The 16,325-nt window shown below is 47.3% G+C and overlaps 1 protein-coding gene across 1 annotated transcript; it reads right to left on the bottom strand.

The window, feature by feature from the left end:
* Positions 1–1,134: 1,134 nt before the first annotated feature.
* ACTR1A (actin related protein 1A) lies at positions 1,135–15,008 on the bottom strand. Its single transcript, XM_054637015.2, has 11 exons — positions 14,845–15,008; positions 9,166–9,230; positions 8,201–8,276; positions 7,327–7,452; positions 6,416–6,540; positions 5,895–6,111; positions 4,906–4,998; positions 3,994–4,168; positions 3,074–3,135; positions 2,659–2,699; positions 1,135–2,268 (listed from the first exon to the last, which is right to left on the bottom strand). The coding sequence occupies exons 1-11, from the start codon at positions 14,890–14,892 to the stop codon at positions 2,166–2,168; spliced, it is 1,131 nt and encodes a 376-aa protein (XP_054492990.1). The 5' UTR covers positions 14,893–15,008; the 3' UTR covers positions 1,135–2,165.
* Positions 15,009–16,325: the final 1,317 nt, after the last annotated feature.

Here is a 16,325-nt window from a genome sequence, read left to right as displayed (position 1 = left end):
CAATTCTGCATGGGCAAGAGAACACAAGTTACCGCCTTAAAATTGCAAACGTGGGCTGAGAAGGAGGCTTGAGTGTTGTATATGAATGACTTTATTTAAGTATGCTGGGCACCACCAGGCAACATGGTTTGGACAGTGTGCAAGGGAACAGTCAGGCAGACTAAACAAATGCTAGATTGGAGACAGCACCATCCTGCCCAGTCACTGCAGGTTACAAAATGGAGCACTGCTGCTGCAAGGCCAGCGGAGGGGCTGGGGGGATGGAGAGCACTGCCTGGGGCACACAGTAATGGAATGGAGGGGAATTTGCTGGAATTCCCCCGTGTGCTGCAGCAAATCAGCAAGAACACAACCAGTTTCCCAGCAGAAGGCTGAGCATTGATGGCTCTTTTCTGACAGGTTCTTGCTTAAAAAACAGTCTGCTCCAATGGGGCGAGGGGAACAAGCAGCCTAGCTTCAGCTGGAAGAGACCACCCTACCCACCTGCCTACAGCCTCTCCAAACCCAGGGGTGAGCCCTAAGAATGTGGTTCCTGCAGTAGCAACTGGCTGCTGCTTACATTTGTCTCAGCTGGGGCAGTGCACTGGTGGCCTTTCCCTCACCTCTGTGGCAATCCTCCAGCTCTTACCCCATCTCTGCACCTGAGAGTGACCCAAAGGTGATGTGTGGCAAAGAACAGAAAAGAGAGAAACAGGGAGGAACTGCCACCAAGTCCAGCTCCATTGCTACTGCCATGTTCTGCAGAAAACTAATGGGGAAAAAAAGAGAGCACCGAATAATGCACAAGTAAAACTGGAACAGTGGCATGCCCCAACACAAGCAGGTCTGCAGGCTGCCCAGGGCTGTTAGAGCAGTACAAGCAAAGCAGCCAGCAGGTGAGCAGAAAGGCACTGCAGTGCAGCAGAACACAGCCAGCAGGACAACTTCCTGCTCACACACGTGCCACCCACACCGGCCTCCCAGCGCTTTGCTCCTCTCCCCTGGTGCATTCCCAGTGACCAGCAAGTCCCAGCGGAGCAGGGACGGGGGTGGTGCAGGGCTGGCCTTTCCGCTAAGCGTGGGTGCTGTGCGCAGTGCAAACATCGAGCAGCGGGCAGCTGGGCAACAGGTGCTCAAAGAAGACCCAAAGCGTAATTCCCAGGTGCTGTGGTCAGTATTTGAGATATCTTCAGACATTTCAATAAATAAAACAATTCTTACATTACAATGCACCTTCCCAATTATTATTTTGCCCCAGAATGGATAAAGTACACAAGAGTTATGCCTGGCTGTGAATACATGCTCCCTTTGCCCTGACATGGCAGGAAGGAGGGAAACAGCCTCGACTCTTACAAAGAACATGAGAAGTCAGCACTGTAAATCTTGGCAGGTTGAGGGGGAACACACAAGTGCCTTCACGCCCATTCCGGGGTACTTGCTTCCAGAGGAGAAAAGGTATTTAAAACAAGGTACAAGAGAATAACCGTCTAGTACAATGATAGCTGATTAGATTTGCTTTGTTCTACTCCATGCAATACAAACTAAGTCCTATCGCCAACTTCTCCAGCTGTGGTGCAGACCCCACATCAGGCTAAGAAGTTACACACTCATACACACACTCACACACCAAAACAGTGGGGGCAAATGGACTTAACTGTTGAGAATGTGCTTTCTCTTAATAAAAAATATATTAAAAACAACTTCAAAAACTTACTGATGGTGAAGACACTGCTGAAGAAGGAAGTAGCTATGGGGCCTCAGCTATGTGTTTCCAGACAATCCAGGCATTGCGGTCAGGCTGACTAAAGCCTGCACGAGCAGTCTGCAGTGGTTGGCTCCCTTCTGGCTTGCCAGGCAGTTTCTATAAGCTGTTCCCTTTGTTTTTGCTTATTTGTTTTACAATGACAGATGTGACTGTGATACAGAAAATAAGGGACTGAAATGAGAAAGGAATGGGCCATTCTGGAGAAATGTAGATTGGTATTTTCTCCTTTCCATAAAAAAAAACCAAACCAAAACAAAAAAGTTAGTAGTACTAATACAACCCTCCTGCTGCTGTCGTCTTTGCTCAGTGACATCGGGGCATGCTGGCGCACACACACACACACAGGCAGCTCTCAGACACTCGGACTCAGAAAAGCGAGTTTAAGTGAGTCTTCGGAGGAGACTGAGGACAGGTCCCAGGGCTAGAAGGTTTTTCGGTGGATGGCACGAGCTCCATCTTCTTCATATTCCTTTTTCGAAACCCACATTTTCTTAAAGGTGTCCAGAGAGGCCAGGATAGAGCCACTACAGAGAGACAGGCATGTTACGGGTTAAAGGAAAATGCTGGGGGCACTCTCACAGTATCTCTGCAGAGATGGGCTGTTTCTATCATGATGCTTCCCCATGACAGTAAGGTGCCTAGGCTCAGTTACGCATGACAGACACATTCTCTGGACAGTCACTCCCTCTCCTACTATCCTCAAATGTGCCAGTGCTACAGAGCCTGGCACCACCTGCCCCCTCCCACATGACCTGGTGACTGCTGCTTCATGAACACAGCAAGCATTGCCCAGCTGAGCAACACAACCCCCCTGACACACAGCACCAGCTGGGATAACAACATGAGAGCTACTGGGCTGTGCCTCCCCAGCCCAATCCCACAGCAAAATGTGTTGCTGTACAGCACATACATACCCAATCCACGTGGAATACAATCTCTCCTGAGGAGCCGATATCTGGAAGAAAGAAAGAATCAGTCTGTACTTCCCCAAGCTCCAGTCTGCTCCTCCTAGCACACTGCCCACACTTCACTCCAGCTAGCACCTGACACAGATGTGACCTCTCCCAACAGAAAGACACCTGGCAGTCCCCCCAAAACAGCCACTCTTGTCCAGAATCCTGGACAGGGGTCATGTCAGAGGAGCCAACATCTCAGTGATGAAACCTAACTGATTTTCATCACAACAGCAAATGCTGTTGGGCATGTGAGTGTCTCAGGAAAGGCATTTCTGATTTGAAGTAAATGGCAGCTGCAGTCTGAGCGAGGTTTTTTCAAGGTCACAGACCAATACACTTGGTAAGTGACAAACACAAAAGAGATGGCTCTTACCCTTATTTTGACATCCTTCGGAGCCAGTTTCTTCACTTCGCTCAACAGCCTGTCACCAAAGCCTACACAAGACAGAAAACATGTAGTGTGAGCACCTCAGTAAAATCCCAAGTCCCATCCACTAACAATGTGGACATGGCCTGTGCAGTCCTATACAAATACCCCATTCCACATTTTACACTAAGTCCAGTCTGGGGAGGCACAGAACACAGACAATGACGTAACAGGACTTTGTCTCACTGAAAGCTCAAACACTGGCACAATGGGCTCTATTCCTCAGCAGCAACCTGAGTCAAGCAAACAAGGTTTTTAGCTAGGACCTCCTACTTCCCTAGGCATTCCTCCTGTGTCCAGCCCATTTGTACAGGGGGTTGAATGGGAAGACTGGATCTGTTTGGAGATGTCAACCACTGGATAATAGACTGATGGGTTCTGGCAGAGTGTATCTTTAGGTCAGCAAGTACCAACTGAGCCCTGAGGAGATGGGTTGAAACCTTTCTGCACACACATAGCTGACACTCATGCAGGACAAGGACCATTGAACTCTCACGTATCAGAGACCTAAAGAAACCTTAGAAGATGGAAGAGTCCTTTTTGGTATCTAGTCTCAGATATTGTGAGCTACAGCAGCAGGAATAAACACAGCTATTCAGTCCTTCCACAGGCATTGACTGGAGGAAAACAGTAACAGCCCTCCAAGCCCAGAAAGTGATGTACGAGGGCAGGTGTCCTGCATACCCCCAGCAGGATATGACTAGGACTCAGAAAATTAGGAAGTAAATGCCCTGATAGAGCAGAATTTACACAGCCCTCACCCCAGAGGATAAACTGGGTGATCTGGGTTATCTTCCCAGTTTCACATGAGAAAGAAGCAAGAGATCAGGTATGTCACAGCACACTGAAAGAGGAGAGGCAGGAACCTTTGAAAAGTGTGGAGCCTCCAGACAGCACAATGTTGGAGAACAGCGTTCGCCTCAGATCCATGTCTGACTTCTGAATGGCAAAAACGAGCACTTCGTGAAGTCCTTCACATTCCTCCCCTATCAGGTCCGGCCGGAACAGGAGCTCTGGGGCTCGGAAGCGGGCAGGGCCAATCTGCAACAGCAGAAGTTAGGACACAGGGAAGAGAACAGTGTGGCTTTCTTCACTACCTACAGATGGGCCTGCCTTTCTTAGGTGAAGCTTCAGAGTAATGAAACTTCCTGGACATTGATGCTGCATCACTAGATCCCAAGTGAATGCCAGTCTGGACTACAACCCCTACAAAGGGCACCATTTCCAATTTGCACATGAAAGAGATGAAGAAACTTGTTCAGCCCCATACAGCAGGTCTGGTATAAAGGGAGCAAATCCAGCCCTGGTAGTGGAGGTAAAACCTGTATTTCCTCTCTTTTGACCATTCTATAGTGGGCTGAGTCTTCTAAGGAGTATTCCTAACTCCTCAAGTCAACTGTTAATGCACAGGAGACAATTCTAGGCAGGACAAAAGGCACTGTATATAAAACCACTGATGGATTTAGTGAGCTGACACCTACACACACTCCATACCTAATCTGCATAAAGTTTATTAGGTCAGAGTCTGCTCTCAAACAGCTCAGAGTCCCCATTGTTACACTGCATACTTACTCAGGACTTCTAGAAGTTGTGAGGTTTCTAGTAAAGTTTTCTTTCCTTAAAGATTCTAGTACCCAGTCAACAGCCTAGGATGAGTTATGGTCTTTTAAAATTACCCCCTCCCACCTAACACCGCATGAAATTTCCCATCACTGTGGAGCTTTTCTGGAAAACCTGTCCCTCACATGAGGAATTCTCCAAGAGTGGTTCTTACAAACCTCAATAGTGCTTCCATCTGGCAGGTAGTACTGAGCCTTCTCAGTCTCCAGAGTCTCATCCTTCTGGGGGTTTATTGACAGGTAGCAGGCACGCTGGAGAGGAAACAGAGTCAAGGAGAGGGAGATGAGATGGGTAAACCCAAATGCCTCTGATAAAATGTTTTTCTCACTAATAATCAAAATCCATGTATCCCTTTGGGGAGACTGATTTCAACAGTATTATGTGCTGGAGAAAAGACCTTAAAGGTTCACAACAGGCAAACTACATTGCAATATCCCACTTGTGATCCCTAGCTGCCATGGATTTTACTCCATGAAGGGAAACAAACACTACTGAAAGCCATCATCAGACCCTGAAAAACTGCAGCACAGGTAAATGCAAAACTAATTCTGAACCACCAGCCCATCTTCACGTCCATGTTAACAGCCTCTCAAAAGTGATTAATGTGATTTTGACTATAACTCTCTCAGAATACGGGACAGCTGAGGTTGCAAATGACCTCTTGCAAATGATCTTGTCCACGCAGGGTTCCCTAAAGCAGGCTGTCCAGGACCACGTCCAGGTGATATTACTGAGGATGGAGACTCCACAACTCTCTAAACAAACTGTGCCAGCACTTGGTCACCCTCGCGCTAAAGAAAGTTTATGTTCAGACAGAACCTCCTGTGCTTCAGTTTGTGTATCTTGTCCTGTCACTGGACGTCACTGAAATGAGTCTGGCTGTTTTCTCTGCACCCTCCCTTCAGACATTTATATACATCAATGAGACTCTCCCCAAACATTTCTTGTGGCTCAACAGTCCAAGCTCTCCCTGCCTTTCCACATGTAAGAGTCCTTTAATCATCTTAGTTGCCCTGGACTCCCTCCACCAATGGATTTAGGTGCAGAGCTAGGTACGCTGAAACTTCCCACCAGATTTCACAAGCCACAACTTCCCTTGAGAAGAAATCCCCTCTTGGACAAACACAGAAACAAGGCAGGGCATCACCTCCTTGATGGTCTTGACAATCTCAAACTCAGAGGTTGTGTGGAAGTCATAGCCTTCCTTCCGGAGATAGAGGCGCAGGAAGCGGGAGACATCCCGGCCAGCGATGTCAATCCGCATGATGGAGTGAGGCATGGCAAAGCCTTCATAGATGGGAACTGCGTGGGTGACGCCATCCCCAGAGTCCAGCACCACTCCCGTGGTCCTGCCGGTCGCGTAGCTACCAAAGGGACAAAGGCTCAAGTCAGAACAAGCAACTCAAAGTGAGCTCAGGCAAGCAGCACATCCACACTCAACTCAGGAAGCAAAGATTTCACATAAAACAGGACCTAAAAGCCCCTCAAAACACAAGTTCTGTTTGCAGTCCAGCAAATGTCCTGTAAACTCTTTATTACACAAATTGAGTTTCAGTTCTTGCATGAAAAGGGGGGAAAGACATCAGTTAGGTCTCCCACAGTTTTTTTTGTAGAATGGATTTCATAGCAACATTCCATGAACACAAATCAAAGACAAAAGACACTTACAGGCTAAGCACAGCTTGCATGGAGATGAATAGTGCTGGCACATTGAAGGTCTCAAAAAACACCTCAGCAGCACGCTCTCTGTTCTTGCGCGGGTTTAGGGGTGCTTCTGTCAGCAGCACAGGATGCTGGGAAAGATAAGAAGGAGCTGTGCTGCAGTTACCAGGAGGCAGTAGGGGTATGTTCTTAAATGTTTCTGCTTATTTATTCATTTTAGGAACCACTGGTGCAAGAGGGCAGGTACAAAGGAGTAATTTCAGCTGAGCTGTATTAGATTGAATAATCTCTATTAGATTGGAATACCAGCAGGGTTCTGGTCTAGTTATAAAGAAGTGTTAGGAAATGTACTCTGTGAGTAACTCTGACCCATGAAGGACAAGTAGGATGACTCTCAGTGACAAAAAATCAGCCAGATTAGCCAAAATACACACCCTAAGAAAGGGTGAAGGCATATGGTCTTTTAGCACAGGCAGACAGAAATATTTCTACTCCACAACTTAGATTGCTCTCAGACATTTAATAAGTTTTGGTCTGATCCTTCCAGACCACAGGACTGTGGTTTTCTCCTTCCTCACTTCAACTCATATCACTGCAGAGTGGATATGCCTGATGTGCAGGCAGAACAGGAAAAGTCAGAAACACTTGGCCAAGAGTAGAATCATTAGAGAGAGTGTGAATAGCAAATGTGAAAGGCAGATTTTCAGTTAGGCCAGACCATCAGATCTGGAGAAGAATTCTGCTTGGACACTTCTTGTGCAGTATCTCTTGAGAGGTGAAAAAACCTAATTTAGCAACAGACACACATTCAGAAAGAAGGCCAAAGGAAAAGTCCCAAATCTTTCCAAGTTCCAATGCTCCTGGTATTACACACGCATTGAATGACGCCTGTGCCTTTACATAACGTGGTCTCTCACCTCTTCTGAGAAAGTCTGGAGCTGGTCTTTAGAATACACGTACTGCCAGATGCGCTCCATGTCATTCCAGTCCTTCACTATGCCATGCTCCATCGGGTATCGGATCGCAAGAAGACCTCTGTGCTCCTGAGCAAACAGGAAGAACAAGAGAGCATCAGAGCTTTCAACAATCACACTTCTGAGCACTGTGACTTACTGTCAGACTCACCTACATTTTTGATTCCACTAAAATATAACTTATCTATAGCATACAGGGCAAAACCTGAACATTCATCATAAACATCTCTCCCAGAGAAGCCAAGACTAGACAAGGCCTTTTCATACCAAGTAGGAATGTCTACATCTGACATTTGCAGAGCATATTCCATCAAAACACTTTTAAAGTCAACACATAGACACCTATCATACGGTATCTTTGTACTACCAGATCAGCCATGACATAAAAGACCATAATAGGATGTTACTGGGGAAGCAGTTTGAAGGGCTCACAAGAAATGTGACCACACAACTGACTACATGCTGATAGAAGCAGGACTGTGGAGAGAAGCTTCCTGCCCACAGCAGGGAGATATACAGCAATTGAGTAGGGTCCATTTCTAAAGTTCCCAGTCAAAGTATGTAACCACGTAGAGCTAAAAGTAGCCTAAAAAGAAAAGAGAGATATTGAAGACTTTGGGAACTAGGTCTGTGTCAGCAGATTGGCACAAGAATTTAATTAAGCTTTACACTCCACTGTGGACACACATGCAAGTGACAATCTCTTCTAGTCTTCGGACCTACACGATACCAAAGAACCACAACCCAGCTGCCACATACCCCCCTTACAGCAGCACACAGAGATATATGGAGAAGTGCAGTGTACAGGTGTTCTTACCTCTGCCTTTGGACCAATGAAAATGTCCCCTTCTAAAGCACCAGCCATAACACGAACATGCTTTGGTCTGCCCACACTAGAACAGAGACAACAGAGTAAATGCTTCTACAAAGAGCTCAGATGCACCTAAGGATTGCATACTTTGTGTTTCCCTCTGTCCTAACCAGAACTTTCTCAGTGGGTGAGTTTGGGGGTGTCACCAGGTGCAGACAGACCCAGGTTTGCTCTGAGCTAATCTCAGAAATCAGAGGTGAAGGGGACTGATTGTAGACAGTTCTGAACTGGCTGGACATAAACCAGCTGAGTCTGGCCATATTTTCACTGATTATTCAGGACTCACCTGTTTCAACAGTGCCTGGGATGAACATGGCTAGACTGAGCAATTGTCTGAGTTGTTGGATCCACATGTGCTGCCTGACCTCAGGCAGACTTCTCAGCTTAAACATTTGTGTCCCATACCCCACTATCCCATATAGAAAATATTGCTCAGAACACAAAACTACTCACTAAAACCCCACCACACTGAAAATAAAAGCCAGTGACTATTCAGAGTTCCTGTTCCAGCAGTCTTCATCCTGGCAAAACTCTTAGAAAACTCACAAAAAAGTCTGGCAGGAATCAAGACATCATACCACACACTGAAAAAATACAGAGGTCTTCACACTTCTTATGCCAAATTTTACTTTTTCCAGGTCCTTTTCCTCATGTGTGCAGATTAAAGGATCCTACAGCTTTGGTTGTGTGTTGAGCCTGACAAAGTGATGTCATCTTTTATGATGTGTGTGTATGTCCCCAAAAATCTCAAAATATCTAACAGTGGAGCTCTCATCTCCCTGATGCTTCTCTGCAGCAGGCAGAAAAGAATAACTCAATTTTTCCATTCATAAAACTGGGCAATTCTTCCCCTCTACATATCAAAGAATTGGTACACAGTACTAAGTTACCAAGACCAGCAGAATACTTACTAGTTAGGAAAGCAGTATTTTGGTATTTGATCGCCCGCAAAACCTGCTTTAATCACACCCGAGCCCTGTGGAAGCAACAGACAAATATGTGAGCTTATCACTCATTCCACCATCTTCACAAGTTTTAGAGGAGCAGCAAAGTACATCAGGACTGACAGATCCTCTCCTTTCTACTAGGAATAAAGCTCCCAAGGGACTGACTCTCCAGGCTGCTTGGGGATGGGAAGTGCCAGCTTGGCTGTTGTAGAGAGTGACTGGCACCCTCTCTGGCAGTGACACATCTCACAGGGAACAACCATCCCGTGCACCCTGGTACTGCTCTGCACACACCCAAACACCCTGTTATAGATGAGTATTTTTCTAGCCAGGATTACGTGAGGGGTGCAGGAAGCTAAATTCACACTCCACAGGTGTCTATTGATATTAGATAACCTTTGGGGGGAGGAGAACACTCCAGAAAGCCCAGCAAGAACAACTGAACTCTGCCAGCTTCAGGAGGCACTGGAAGAATGAAGGCTACAGGCCTCTCAGAAGGAGATTTGGAAAAGATGGAGGGAGGGCAGATAAAGTCAGAGAAGGAAGTAGCAAAGAATTGTGAGAAACAGACTGGAGAAGAAATAGGGAAAAGATGATCAGATGGTGGATGAACTAGCTGACGCTGAGGAGGCAGAAGTGTGGTCAGAAAAGGCACTGGAAGCCAACCCAGACTGGTTGGGAAAGGACAAAAGTGCCGGTTACACTGCAAGGGGAAAAACTGGGGGCAGGAAGCACAGCTGATGGGATAGAGCTTGTTCAGAAGAGTCAAAGAAGAGATGAGAGATGGCAGTCAGGAAGGCACAGATCCAAGAGCCTTCTGCAACATTCAAAGCAGCAAACATAGGGTGGGTAAAACCAGCCACAGCAAGGCCCTGGCAGGGAGTCAGTGCCGGGCATCTGGCCCCACAGCTCTCATTCCCTGTCCGGAAGCATCCTGGAACACCATCATCAACTTGGATCTGTGCTGACTCCTTCCCCTCCTCCATTTCCTCTCCCTGCACAAGGGAATGACATCTTGAAACAATGAGCAGCTTGCAGGAACACCCAAGTTTTGCTAAGGAGCGGATTTTCATAGGATCTCCTCAGATAAGCCGTTTCACAGGTAATCCCAGCCTACCATGGGCACAAGCTCTTCTGCAGAAAGAGGAGCAGTTCTGCTTAGCCCCATGGTGGGAGCAAAGTGTGTGTGAGCTTGCACTGAAAGCTCTGACCTGTGAAGTGCCTGTTCACTCTCAAGGGCTCTGCAGTAGGAATGCTCTGGTATGGAGGCCAAAAATATATTTTGGCTACCCCACCGCAGTTTAAAATGAGTAGCAACACAGCTCCTCCATAGCTTTCCACTTCTCACCACCTCTGCATGGGTCAGCATCACCACTTTTGCTTTGAGGCTGGGCCCAGATGAGTTGCTGAGGGCTCTGACAAGCAAGCTCTGGCTGAAGTGGTTTCCAATGCTGCCTTCCCAGTGCCAGAGGTTACCAGCCAGAGCAGGCTCAGCAGAAAGGAATGTGGGGTGGCCCCAGCCTCTCCCGTTCACAGTCCAGTGCTTTACTGCCAAGCTACTTCCATCAGCAGCTTCATCAGGGATGTCAGGCTCTGCACAGCGTGTGTGCACTCTGCCACCAGAGCCGGGATACTCCTGCCTCTAAACCACCAGAGTCAGATTTGCCAGGACACATCTGTAGGAGAGGAGTGTCAGGAATACTCTGCAAACCAGACACAGCTATTTATAAAGCATATGAAAGGCAGATTGCTTGAATCCTTGTCTCCTGATAAACACCTGCAGCCAGGCTGGCTCCAGGAGCACACCCAAGCTGCCAGCTGGGCAGGACTAACTACTTCCTTTCCACACAGGGACTCAGCTCCAGGTGCATCCCAAGGTCTGCACTAGCTGATAACAGTGTGACAAAGTAGCAGGTGAAGTGTTAAAAAGACTTCCCTTGACACAGACTATCTTCTGGCTATTCCCTTCAAAGTGAAGCAAGGAACAAACCAAAACCACTATTTTGATTTTTCTTATCATAGTTTATAAACAACTCTCTACCTGGGAAAGAATACCATCCTGTGGCAAGTCTTGTAGAAAAATAATTGAATGAAATGCAGTAACATAATGTAACCAAATTAGAATATTGCACTTAGTGAATATTTTGTTCAGGATTATGAGTGTTCTTGTTGCTAGCACATTCTGCTGTGGAGAACTGGTTTCAGGAGAACAATGATGTTCCTATTTAAACTTAAGAGATTAAAGCTTCCTTATGTCAGGCCAAAAATTGCCCAGTGTGTCCTGGTGAGGTTCTTAGCAAGTTATGTATTTTAAGATTTACATACTGAAGTTCAGAGTTAACCAAATGTGTTGGGAGTTCAGAACTCCAACTTGGAGTCAAAGACAAACAACTGCTTTGAATGTGCCGGTGGGATGGGGCTTCAACACAACTGTGCTTCCAAGTGCCTGGGAACAAACCAAGAGCAGCTGTTTGATATCTCCGCACTACAAAGACCTGACTACACTTTCTGACCTATTCAATTTTTCTTGAAAACATTTTACTTCTTTGAAGATATGTGCACACTGAGTAAATCTGTTTATTATAGACCAGTTTGAGATTCCTATGCAATGAGAGGAAAATGTTTACATTTTGAAATAACTCTGATTCAGAAGGCTTAAAGACCTATTTTTTCATCTTTGTTTCAAATAAGCAAAACCACATGCATATTCTCTTTTGTTACAAACTCTGATTTATTAAAACTTTTTAAAAAATTGAAAAATTTATATACTTCCACCAGTAACTATCCTGGCTGGGTTTTCATTCCATTTTATCTGGCAGCGGTTTATTTTTTTTTTTTAATCAGAGCAAAAGAATATAAGAAGAAAAACTACATGTAAAATGTAAAAGTCAAGAAAGATAAATTCATTAAAAATTCTTGTGAGTGTCTTGAAGGAACTGAACATACCTCATCCCTGAACATACCTCACCTATTAGCTCTGTGGCCAATTGGTTATGGATTCATTCATCTTGGTGCATTTAGGACTCAAATTTAAATGGAAATCATGAATCAATCTTCCATGTAGCACTTTCTATGGAGAGTGCACATTTCATATTGTTGTAAAACTGTTTTATTTGATACAGAATTTATAAGATCAAGAACAAACCAAAGACACAACAGCACTTGCTGACAGCTCAGTTGCTAAAATGCCACCACTTAGACTACAAGGCAAACAAGAGAATTCCAGGTTCCATGGAGGTCAAGAAATTTTCACTGACTTAGGCCACAGCTGGTCTACTGACATGTGCATTATGCTCAGCAGGGCTCCTAGACATTCAGAGAGAGCTTGCTGGACTGCATATGGGAATACAACTCTTAAAAATTAGACAATGGAGAGTATAAAGTTGTGCTGAGGTACAGCTCCAACCTCCCACTGTACATTACAAAGCTCTCCTACTGAAAGCATACAGTTAAGAGCAATGTACTGTAAGAGAAAAAAAATCTCTGCTAATTTTTTAGCTACAGAACTTCATGTCCTTTTGGAACACACTGAGATTCTAGAGCAGGGCTGGGACTGGAGGGGTCTGGCTCTCACCAGCTCAGTATCTCACTTCCCCCTTCCCACACACAGGCATGTGAGACAGGATAACATTCAGCCTTCAAAAGGCATCTGCAGCTCTCTGCAGAAAAGCAGTAATAGAACAGCAGTGGGAAGAGTGGTACCTGCTCTGTGCAGCTTCACTTCCCATCCTGCCTGAACTCCAAAGAGCAGCAAAAATGCAGTGTCACCACGAGTCTCCTTGGCCCACAGCCTGCCAGCGTTCCAGGCAGATGCAACAACAACTGCTCCATTCTGCTTCTTGTAGGGAGGGGAAGGGGGGAAGCTCGTTTATCGGAGAGGCAAGAACAAGAATTAGCTTTTATAAGACCAGCTGATAAAATGAAAAAAGACACAGAATCAGCTGCTGGCACATGAGCCCTTCTTCAGGTCTGAGGCAGAGGCAGCAATCATTGCACTAAATAACAAAAGGACATGCTGAAATTAAATATAGGCTGCTACTACATTAATAGCTCAACAAAGCAATCCTCACAGTGCCAGAAAACGTAGAGGTAACTTTAATGTTTAGCTAATCACTCAATAACGCAGCAGGATCAGTGCTGATACAGGCATTCCCAAAAACAATCAACCTAATGCATTTTTTAACATCTTCAATAAAGAAGATACATGTTTTTCTCAACATAGTCAATTTTACTACTTATTCTCATTTTCTATTAAATACTTTCCTTCAATGTCTAACTCAAATCCCTCTGCTGTAAGATTCCAGGGAAATAAACAAAGCCAAAACTGTATCAGAGAGCTCATGCTGTAGAGAGGAACTTGGGATCCATAATAAAGAAAAAGTCAGAAGAATAACCACCTTTATCTGAGAAGACCTACAATTATTCACCTTCTGAAGAGTTAAAGCAATAGGTGGAGAAGTGCCAGGCCAGGAAAGCCAGTTCATATGGCAAAAAAATTCAGGAGAAATTAAGCTTGTGGAAGAAGAATGGAGCACAGTACTGACCCTTCAAAACAACAGAATCTCAACCACTGGCGATAGAGGTCAGAAGGGAGGAGCACGGGTTTGTGACTCAGTACAGTGAAGGAGGCTCTGTCCAAGACATGCCCTCCCATTCCTTCCTGGACGGTCCTTCCTCCTGGGAGGGCAGCATGGATGGGGCAAATCAGAACTGGACCCAGAAGTACCTCAAAGAGGCATGGAATCACTGTCATTCATCTCCCGCAGAGCTATTACACACACAGACTGGAGGTCTGCTTTGTGCTAATGAGCAGCATCAGCACACTGGAGCAGCCATCTGCAACACCACACTACGCTGATGCAACCCCGGGCACAGATCCGTCAGCAGTGGCATTCCAAGGCACAGGAATCCATGCCTTGGGAACGGCACTGCCTTGTTGTGACCACTGCGCTGGATGCGCTGGAGGAGGGGCACAAGGAGTACAAGAGGTCAAGGCTTCTGTCTCGCTGGGCCTGTGAGGGGTGCCTGGCTGGAGAGCTCCATGTCCTGCATGGGCCCAGGGAAGCGCCAGCACCCCCAGAGCTTGCCCGGGGTGCATCCACGGCCTGCCAGGAGCACGCTGGAACCCTGGCGAAGGCCTGCCCTACAGCACGCTGGGAGTGTGGCCATAATCTGGCCCGGCACCCCCATTGTCCCCCCGCACAAAGAGGGGTGGGGCGGGACCGGGGAAGCCCCGCCTGACTGACAGCGGCAGCTGCCAATGAGCGCAGGTGTTCTGGCAACGGTCCCGCCCCGCTCCGGCAGGTAGCAGCGGGCTGCCCCGATGACTGACAGCTGTCTCAGCCAATGGGGGCGCGCCGCCCCTCCCAACCAGCGGCAGCTCGGCGGCGGCGGGGGCTGTGCCCCCCAGCGCGGAGCAGCGGCCCCGCTGCGGGTGACTGCCAGTCGCCCCAGCCAATCGCGACTCGCCGACGCGCAGCGGCCCCGCCCCCCGTGGACGCCGTATGGCGCCGTGAGAGGACCGGAGGCGGCGGCCGAGCCGGCCGAGGTGGGGGGGCGGCGGCGGGTGGGGCGCGGCCGCCCCGATGACAAAGGGACTGCGCGCCCTCCCCGCTCCCGGGACGCGCGGCCGCCCGGACTCACGTTGTCTATCACGACGGGCTGGTTCGCTATCACATCGTAGGACTCCATGGCGAGGACCCGCCGCAGCCGCCCGTGAGGGAGCAACAGCCCAGCCCTCGGCGGCGCATGCGCGGAGCGGCGACGCGGCGCCGCCTGGGTGATGTATTCCTGCTGCCGCGGCGCCTGCCGGGAGCTATAGTCCGGCGCTGCGCAGAGTCAAGCGGGGAGTTGCGCCGGGAGCGGCGCATGCCGGGAGCTGTAGGCCGGCGCCGGCAGCGAGCTATGCTGGGAACTGTAGGCCGGCGTAGGAGCGGGGCGTGCTGGGAGGCGGAGTGCGGAAAAAGGGAATCCTGCGGACACATCCACGGCCCAGAAACCGCTGTGTGTTGCAGTCCAGGAGACAGCTGGGTGATTCCACTAAGAACGCTGCATCTCAACTGGCTGGTTTATGCTTAATAGATTTCCCCCCGCCTAATTTTTTCTAATAGGAAAGGAGAAAAAGATGATCCCATAAACTTCTGTAGCGGGGATCTATGACTAAGGAAAGCGTATTACTGTCCCATAATTTCATGTGATCATCTTTACGAGCTACTGGTCATAACACATCTGTTCCCTCCACGAAATACCAGTTTCTCTCAATTTTTGAGGAACGAGAGCCACGCAAGAGGCGTCAGTATAAAGAATGCACATCATGAACATGTCAGTATTGAACAATGAACACATTGTCATTTTCTATTGACTAAGTATTCTAAAAGCACTCAGAATAATCGGTGCCTGAAACTCTGGGTCTTGAAATTAATTAAAATGGACTTCCATGCCAGTGAGCACACCTGAAGGCTTGATTCACCTGTCTTGTCTCACATTTCTCCTGCAGACATGGACTTTTCTCTTGTAGTTCCTGCCTTTAACCCCAGCAGATAAATTTCATCCCAGATGTTTACCTTTATAAACCTTCTCCATTCACCTAGTCTACAAGAGGGAGTTTTTGTACAACAGGATTGAGGGATTTAAATTAAGGCCAGTGTTGTATCACTTCAGTGAATGCCAGGAGACGCTCATGGGTGTATGGAGCAAACAGAGCTTTTCATAGGTACTCTGTTACATTCCCCTTCTCAGCTGACTGTAACTGACTACTCAGGCAGATGTCACAAAAAGTAGTATGGTAACAGGACAAGTGAAATATTTTTCACTGTGGGAAGTGAGGACACCAAATACTTACCTCCTCTATCAGGAGATTGTCACTCGGCGTCAGCTTGTCAGCTTCTTGACCATGTGTGTTCTCCCAAATGGTGTCGTGAATGTTTTTAGAATAAACTCTCACCTTTTTAAGTGAGAAATGTGAGCATGAGCGCCCACCCTCTCCTCTGAGCACTCTATAGCTCATTTTTTTCTATTTGCTGATTAACAAGCAGGACCCTGCTCTAGCAAAGGTGTGTAAGACTATTGTGCACATACCATCCACATGTACATACCCGGCTTTGCATGGCCACAGTTGTAGTTGG

This window comes from Agelaius phoeniceus, chromosome 9, assembly GCF_051311805.1.
Source record: "Agelaius phoeniceus isolate bAgePho1 chromosome 9, bAgePho1.hap1, whole genome shotgun sequence".
In the NCBI taxonomy this organism is placed as follows: Eukaryota; Metazoa; Chordata; class Aves; order Passeriformes; family Icteridae; genus Agelaius; species Agelaius phoeniceus.
Note: the sequence above shows the minus strand (reverse complement) of the source record. Positions and strands in the feature narration are given on the sequence as shown.